At 44.7% G+C, this 8,694-nt stretch overlaps 1 protein-coding gene across 2 annotated transcripts; it reads left to right on the top strand.

Moving 5' to 3' along the window:
- The first annotated feature begins 5,711 nt into the window (after window positions 1-5,711).
- LOC311273036 (uncharacterized protein) lies at window positions 5,712-6,957 on the top strand. Of its 2 annotated transcripts, none has more exons than XM_084379891.1 (3): window positions 5,712-6,093; window positions 6,202-6,315; window positions 6,450-6,957. In XM_084379891.1, exons 1-3 carry the CDS (start codon window positions 6,049-6,051, stop codon window positions 6,639-6,641), a joined length of 351 nt encoding a protein of 116 aa, XP_084236017.1. In that variant the 5' UTR covers window positions 5,712-6,048; the 3' UTR covers window positions 6,642-6,957. The 2 variants fall into 2 exon arrangements, with proteins under 2 accessions (XP_084236017.1, XP_084236016.1); XM_084379890.1 differs by having other exon boundaries at window positions 6,199-6,315.
- Window positions 6,958-8,694: the final 1,737 nt, after the last annotated feature.

Below are 8,694 nucleotides of genomic sequence, written 5' to 3'. Positions count from 1 at the left end.
ACGCACCCTGCGGAGGTAAGATGGAGGTCAGAGACTGCAGAGATGGGGGTTTGGGTGGTGGGTCTAATTGTGGTGGTGCGTCTGGGTTGCGGTAGTGGCGCGACAGAGTCCATGTTGGGTGGTGTCCTTTCTGGGCTCCGTCTGCCAGGGGGAGGGGGAGGAGGTGAAGGTGGGTGATTAGGAGGGGGCCGTGAAGGGGAGCCAGGACCTGAAGGGGAGAGGTGAGAGTGGACCCGGGGGAGAGGAGGAGCGACATGTTGTGCCACAACTGTGGGTGTGGGCTCCTGTCTGTCCCCCGGGTCCACCCTCAGGGGGGCATCCCCCACCAGGGATCCCGAGGGAGTAGCTGGGGCAGAGTCTGATTCGTAAGAGATTTCAGAGCTGCACTGGAGTAGGGCTTCGGCCTCCCCCACAGCAGTGTGATGCAGCCTGCCCCGGAAGCGTTTTCTGGCCCAGTTGACTGCTATGGGGAAGGCCACACTGTCATAGGGGGCATGACTGAGGGACATGGTGGTGCTAAGGTAGTGATCTTCCAGGATTTTCAGGTTGTTAGCCATCCAGGACTGCGTGTTTGCAGCTAGGGCCTGTCTGACTGCATCTGTGGGTGAAGCGGGTTTAATGAAGGCCGTGAGTTTGGCCACATGTTTGGCCATGCCTGGAGGTGGCGTATGGCTGGCAATAGCTGCATCAATGATGTTGTTGTGGTGGATAGCTTGAATTAGCTTGAAATACCTCTTAGCTAGGTGTCTGGTGTGATTATCAGGGGGGTGGGGGTAGTGAGGGGGGAGAGGTGTGTGAGATGGCCTATGTGTAGGGTTGTTGTGTGTTCTGGCTTCACCCCCCGCTGCGAGGCTGAACTGGACCGTCTTGGACCTGTAATTAAAAGACATTTTGTCAGTAGTGAGGCCTACCTTATGGCAGAAGCCTGAGGGCTCTGCACACCACGATCCTGGGCCTCAGCTGATCTTGCTGTAGGCTGCCGTCTGGATCCTGGACCTGGATGGATGTGGATGAAGTGCTTCCGGTGTGTGAGGTTAGTGTTCTCAGCAATTTGCAGTTAAAATTTCCAAAAAGCACTAGTCCAGGTAGCATCAATTGATGTTAAAATTTCCAGGTTCTGGTAGTGGTGGTGGCTAGTAGTTAGCAGGCCCGAGGTGGTAGGGTCCTCACAGTGACATACTACGATTAAAATTTAAAGCTTTATTAGGATAAAAGAAGTTAAAAACCATTCCACTGCTGCCTGTGTAGGCCTGCAAGGAAGGATAAAATCAAATTAGCTAAAAAAGGCTCCAAGATTGGGCCCAGTTCAGTCTATTGTCCCTGACGTTTCGCAGCAATGCTGCTTCTTCAGAGGGATTAGCAGCGAGTGGTGAGCCTGTGCAGGTAGATATAACGTTGGGGGAGGGAGGGATGTCCCTCCTCCAAGGTTCATCCACCAGTGTGGTTGGTTGAGGTCAGGGACACCTGGGAGGTTGTTCCTGCCTATCCTGTTGTGTGAGCACGTGAAGGGAACCTATCATGTTATATGTGTTGTGTGGGAGGTGTAGATGTGGAGGGGTAGGAGCGAGATGGCTCCATCTAGTGGCGGGATAGAGGAAGGAGAAAGAGAGCAGAGGAGATGGTTAATGATATACATAGGCTTTGTGTGAGAGACAACGGCAAGGCACGGGCCGACGCATGTTTGTCCCCAGGCCACCGCCCGCGTGCTTCCATGAACCATATAAGAGGAGAAAAGAGTTGAGAGTAGAGAGTATGAGAAGTGAAAAAGTGAACTTGGGATGTCCTATTTATCAAAGCACAGACCAAAAGCTAGTTTAGAAGCTAGGCTAGTATGTTCAAAATTACAACCACAGCGACTTCAAGCAGAGTGAGTGAGTGAAAAGAGAGCAAGACAAAATAGAAGAGAGCGACTGAGCAGGTAAGTCAACAATCAAAAGCACCGAAGAAGAATAAGAAGAAGAGGAAGAGGAGAAGACCACAATTGCTTAGCTGAGTGATTCATGTCTATGAATTTCATGTGGAGATGATTGTATGAAAATTATCTTATAGGCCAATTTTACATTGTAGCCCAATGTCAAATGCAGGTAAGGAAGTACAGTGAGATGAACAAAGCAGGGTGCATTCCCCCGCTATAGCCATCCTCTCCATGTGGTCCGCACCAGTGGAGTCTGACAACTACAGCTGAAGAAAAATAATCTTAACCGAGCTTAAGCGCAAGGCCCGTGAAACAGTGCTCAAAAGGTAAGTCAGCGCAGCTTGTAAGTCCACACCCGTGCCGCTTATCACAGACCTAGTGGCCATTACAGCCCCAGGCACCGCAGGGATTGAGTGGGGACCCCAGCATTATCAACCGCCAAACCCAATTCGCAAACTGGATCACAAGCACTCGTGCAAAAAGCCCTATGTTATGTCTGTATTTAAGAGCACGAGGGCAATTACTGCCCGCGAAACTCCAAGCGCGGAGAAACAACAACAGCGGAATGTTATTTCCCGATCGCAGCCCTGCCAAGTCTCATGCTAACTGGACCACCCCCACAAGTGAGTGTCTTTTAGGATCATCTAGCATGTCGATCACTGAGCACAAATTCCAACCACATTGCACAAATTCCAACCACATAGCACAATCAGCAAACACAAAGAAAGAGAGAAGATCAGAATTCTATAGTAAGTGACTATTTTTAGGAAAAATGTAATGTCATTTGATGTTTAGAGTTGATTACTTTGAATTAACATTATCATAGCTGAGTGAGGTGTACAGAGCTGGGCGCGGTCCCCGCTATAGCCATCCCCTCCATGTGGTCCGCACCAGTGGAGTCCGACAACTACAGCAAAGGATCTTAAAAAGGCTTAAGCGGGGTACTGTGAACAGCGGCGGAAAGCATCCCTGTCAGATTCCATCAAACTCCCAAGACACATCACCAGCAGGCACACCTGTTACACCTGAATCCCCGAGAGGAATGTGGTGGGTGCAAGTGGAGAGTTCAAGAGAGCTCGAGGACAGACGGGTCCCTCACACGTCGCCATGACAGACATCCCTACTTCTCAGTATGCGCAAAAGGAAGGCCGGTGACGACCACCCTGATGTTTAAACTGGATCACAAGCGTGTTGTGAAAAAGCCACATGTTGTGTCTGTACTTAAGAGCACGAGGGCAATTTCTGCCCGTGAAACTCCAAACGCGGAAAGAGAACACCGGAGTGTCCGATTCCGATCGCAGCCCAACCAAGTCTTGTACTCACTGGGACACATCCTCAGTTGAATGCCTTAGGATCATCGAGCGTTTCGACCTCTTACGACAAGACGCTCTCCCCTAAGGAAGGTCCACCCAAAGATGCGCTTTTCTTTGGGGTGTGTCCCTCCTATGCTGCTCTACACTAGCCACTTCTGCATTTTGAAGAGATAGAGTTTTTTGTTGTTTTTTGTAAAAAGCACCATTTTAGTAGTAAAATTCAAAGAATTCGGACGTTATGAGCAGATTTGTATGAAAATGTCTCAAAAACCAATGTTTTAAGTTTGTTGAAAAAGACCAGTTTTTAGAATTTTGACCCATTTTAAGAAAACCAGAATTTGAAACACATTGAAGAAATTTGAAAGGGAAAACCCGCAGGACAAATTGCTACACTCACAGACAATGCCATGCAGAACCACAGAGAGCGGTGGACGATTCCCAGCCCAGCAAAACAGGGGTTTACATCCTGCAGAATGGCTTAGGACCAGCCCCGACAAGGCGGTGCCTTCCCAGCCATCCCACAGGATTATGCAAGACCAAGGCCAGCTGAGACAAAGCCCAGCCTCCTTGGCCCAGCATAAACCCCGGGCAAGGGAAAAGACCAACTCTCTGTGTTCCATACACCGCTCAACCCCAGAGAGTGGTAGCACATAGCAAAACATAAAATAAAACAGCAATATTGAAACCGGTGAGTGTATATTTACCAGATGGGGGTCTTCTATCCAGATGTCCTGATTTAAAGACCAGGCCTAGCTGCCTCTGGTCTATTATACTGACCCCCATCTGCATTATGGTGTCACTCTGAGGTGTTATGTAATGACACTTTTTTTGTGCGATCACCAAGTTATTACATTGTAATTACTCACTAGGTTGTCTTCTGGTAGGAAATGATGATTTCCTGTAAAATTTGCTATTTTTAGGTCACTTTTGTCAAGGTTTAAGTGTGGAGGGAGCTGCAATGCATTGTGGGTAGTGGGAGGTCCCACCCCCTGTACTGTCCACATCCTGTGTGGAAATCGTTTTTGTGTGTTGTAATGCTTTATTTACTGTTATCTGTCATGTTTGAAGACCCAGAACAATTGTGAATTGTTGTGGAATTCATGTGTTGTGCTTTTGGGATGTCAGTGTTGTAATAAAAATGTGGAAAAATGTCATTGTAGTGTAACTATGTGTATTCCCGTGTGGTCCTGTGTTAACAGCAGGGTGGGGGGAGGGAGCATTCAAAATGGCTGCTCCTGTGTCTCAAGTGAGAGCCCTTTGTTCCCATGTGTTCTTTGTCTATGTAGTGGCTGCTCCCCTCTATCTTTTGGAGGAAAAAGTTCTTCCTTGAAGTTTTCAGTAAGTTAACTCTGTTGTCTTTGTTTTAAACCTTGAAAAAAGTGAACCTTTTAGTATTATCTTTATAGTTTGAGATCTTATTGTTAGTATAATCCCGTTTTTCTCCTGTTGTAATGTCAAGTGGGAGGAGTCACCAATCTGGGCTCTCTGTCTTTGTGTCTATTTTAATGTCTTTTGTCAATATTTCTGGTAGGTATGACTTGTACTTTGTTATTTATGTTAGTACCATTGTCTGTACCTGTTTTTCTGTGAAAAAGAATAAAGTTTATCTGTTGTTACTATGTCACTACTGTCTATAGCGTTTTTGCACCATGATCAAGGTGAGTAGTCTGCCCACTCACCACCCAGGTGAAAATGTGACATAACCACACCCCCAGTGCCTCTTGAGGCCACAATTGGGAGGTGCAACTGTCAAAAGTCAAATCATTCACAGAAGCGGGCTCAGTAGGCCCCACCCTTTGCAACTACTCCCAGACATCACAACTCTGAAACTAATTATACCAACAATAATTATAATAGTAATAATGCTTATTATCAGTATTGTGGAAAACCAACTCCACAAAGGAAAAAGATTAGGGTTAGAGGAAAAGAATTGCATGAAAAAGAAAGAGATTAGGGTTAGAGGAAAATAACCCATGGGGGTTATAAATGATGGAAAATAAAGTGTGAAAAAATAATTAATTAATTATGAAGAAAAAAGAAAGTAGGGTTAGAAATAGTGAGGGTTATGGAAGATTAGGGTTAGAGAGAGTGAGGGTTATGAAAGGCTAGGGTTGGATATAGTGAGGGTTATGAAAGACCAAGGTCATGCAAGATGAGGGTTATGCATAAAGCAGTGTTATATATTAAGAAGGGAGTGGTTAGGGTTAGGATAAATAACAAGGCTGGGCATATAATAGAAAATAAACAAGAAAAACAAGAAGAAAAGAAGAAAGAGGAAAAGAGAAATTCGTGTGGTCAAACTTAGGTTTAGGCACCCAAAACCAGTGACCTTAGGTTTAGGCACCCAAAGTCAGTGATTTTAGGTTTAGGCACCCAAAATTAGTGGGTTAGGGTTAGGGTTAGGGTTAGGGGGTTAGGGTTAGGGTAGGGGACTGAGGGTTAGGGTTAGGGTTAGGGTTAGGGACTAGGGCTTCTGTCGCACTTCTGGAACTCGTAGAATGGGCCGGAATTCCCAACTTGTCAGAAGGACTTTCCTTCCAAATTGGTACATTAGAGGGAATACCCAACTTGGAAATCACATTCTTGGGTGAGTTTAGGGATTTCGATGCACCGTTTGGAGTGGGAGGGTTAAAGGGAAAACCGACCAATCACAGGCCGGATGCGAAACGAGGAATCGATTTAGGAATTGTATGCACCTTTTGGAATCCATTTATGGATTTGGATGCAAGCTTTGGAATCCATTTAGCGTAGCTGTATTGATGTGACAAGTGTCTGCAATTTTAGCCCAAGCTATGCTAACATTACTTTCTCTATTCCCACATGTATCTTCAACCATTCAAGAACTTTTGCGAGGAAGTGACAATGGTAAGTTTTAACACAGTTATCAACAGATTTTTTTAACCTCTTGAAGATGATATCATCAAACCGTAATGTGTTTTTTTTCAACATTTATCACACATTTGACTGTAGCAGTGTGACAACAACAACAACTACGCCCGCGCCGCCAGCCAGCCACCCGTGGACTCCGGTGCCCCTGGGGAAAAAACAAGCAAGGAGCAGGAGGCTGATCGCCCTGGGACACCTCAGGTAAGTGTCAGTGTGTGTGTGTGTGTGTGTGTGTGTGTTTGAATGGGTTAGCTTTCCGTTGATGAGCAGGTTGTCGCTGTGTGAATACACTCCAGTTACACTAAATGGTAACGCTTGACTTTTTGATTTTTTAGGACAAAAAGATGCTCCAGATAGGCGTAAACCTCACCTTCGTTCCGGGGGCAGCCAGCGACGAGGAGGGAAACACCCCCCCTTCAAGCCAGAACCCCAAGCCGCTCAACATGGTTCCGGACGCAGTCCCCAAGGGGTTAGACTCCAAGCCCCCGGGGAGTTTTTCTGTGGACAACAAGAAGTGGGAGCATTGAGGGCATTCGACTGTTGTCGACATTGTTTTTGCTTTAATGCAGTTCATTAAAAAGTTTGTTATTTGTTGTTCCGTTTTAAAAATAATGAAGTTCCTGTTCCTGTGAATTCAGAGGAACGTACAGAAATAGTTGCTGTACAAGTCACGAAACGTGGCTTCAGGGTGAGCTGTGGCACATGGAGATGGGCGCTTACTTTTTTTTTGTTTCTTTTCAGCTCATGTGTGTCTGAGTAATAAAAAATAAATAATAATGAATATTAAAAAAGTTTCTCTATACAAAGTACACATTTTAATTAATAAAGTTATGATAATGATGATTGTGTTGGTGCATATTTGTGCCTTTATCCTGTTATAATGTGTATAAAGTCCACAGATTCCACACATGATATCCTAATCTCTAACACATCCAAATAAAACTGATATCCTACCCTCTAATGCTTCCAAGTTACCCGCGCCCTTGGTACTCCAGTTTAAATTACAAAAATAAAATCCTAATCACTAACACGTCCAAATTTTTCTGCGCCCCTGGTACTCCAGTTTAAATGACAAACATAAAATCCTGATCACTAACACGTCCAAATTTTTCTGCACCCCTGTTACTATCTTAAATTACAAACGTAAAATCCTAATCACTAACACGTCCAAATTTTTCTGCGCCCCTGGTACTCCAGTTTAAATGACAAACATAAAATCCTAATCACTAACACGTCCAAATTTTTCTGCGCCCCTGGTACTCCAGTTTAAATGACAAACATAAAATCCTAATCACTAACACGTCCAAATTTTTCTGCGCCCCTGGTACTCCAGTTTAAATGACAAACATAAAATCCTAATCACTAACACGTCCAAATTTTTCTGCGCCCCTGTTACTCCATCTTAAATTACAAACATAAAATCCTAATCACTAACACGTCCAAATTTTTCTGCGCCCGTTACTCCATCTTAAATTACAAACATAAAATCCTAATCACTAACACGTCCAAATTTTTCTGCGCCCCTGTTACTCCATCTTAAATTACAAACATAAAATCCTAATCACTAACACGTCCAAATTTTTCTGCGCCCCTGGTACTCCATCTTAAATTACAAACATAAAATCCTAATCACTAACACGTCCAAATTTTCCCTGCGCCCCTGGTACTCCATCTTAAATTACAAACATAAAATCCTAATCACTGATACTTCCAGAAATCCTTGTCCGATTGACAAAAAACACGATTCCAGGGCGGGGTTCTCCGCATCTTGGCTTACCTGACACACCTGTCTGTCGGCTGGACCCCCGCAGACTCCGCCACGGTGCGGTGCGGTGTGGTGCCACCTTCGACCGCGATCGGCCGGCCGTTCCGTCGTGATTATGACCCAAATATTCGGGTCGGCTCTGGTCTTAGTCTTGCTTTGCTTTGCTGGTTTCCAGTGTCATGGTGTGTTTCTTTTTAGCTCATGAGTGTCTGAGTAATAAGAAATAGAAAATGATGAATATTAAAAAAGGCTTCTCTATACAAAATACACATTTCAATTAATACATTTATGATATAGATGAGTGTGTTGATTCGCATTTGTGCTGTTTTGGTGTTATAATGTGTCCAACCTGTACTGATTCCAAAAATGAAATCATAATCACTAACACGTCCAAATTTTTCTGCGCCCCTGGTACTCCATCTTAAATTACAAACGTAAAATCCTAATCACTAACACGTCCAAATTTTTCTGCGCCCCTGGTACTCCATTTTAAATTACAAAAATAAAATCCTAATCACTAACACTTCCAAATTTTCCCTGCACCCCTGGTACTCCAGTTTAAATGACAAACATAAAATCCCGATCACTAATACTTCCAAAAACCCTCGTCGGATTGACAAAGAAGACGATCCAGCGCGGGGGTCTCCGCATCTTGGATCGGCCGGCCGAAGCACCGCCGTATTTCCCGTGGTCACAGTCTAAATATTCGGGTAGGCTCTGGTCTTATTCTTGCTTTGCTTTGCTGGTTTCCAGTGTCATGGTGTGTTTCTTTTTAGCTCATGTGCGTCTGAGTAATAAGAAATAGAAAATGATAA

The sequence above is a fragment of the Pagrus pagrus genome (assembly GCF_965226575.1).
Source record: "Pagrus pagrus genome assembly, chromosome: 2".
Classification (NCBI taxonomy): Eukaryota; Metazoa; Chordata; class Actinopteri; order Spariformes; family Sparidae; genus Pagrus; species Pagrus pagrus.
This window is presented reverse-complemented; position numbering and strand designations above follow the sequence as displayed.

Excerpts from the sequence above, each read along its gene's own strand:
- LOC311273036 (XM_084379890.1), top strand. The coding sequence starts at position 6,049 with ATGTATCTTCAACCATTCAAGAACTTTTGCGAGGAAGTGACAATG. Across the intron at positions 6,094-6,198 it reads TTTGCGAGGAAGTGACAATG|CAGTGTGACAACAACAACAA; the intron begins GTAAGTTTTAAC and ends ATTTGACTGTAG. Across the intron at positions 6,316-6,449 it reads ATCGCCCTGGGACACCTCAG|GACAAAAAGATGCTCCAGAT; the intron begins GTAAGTGTCAGT and ends TTGATTTTTTAG.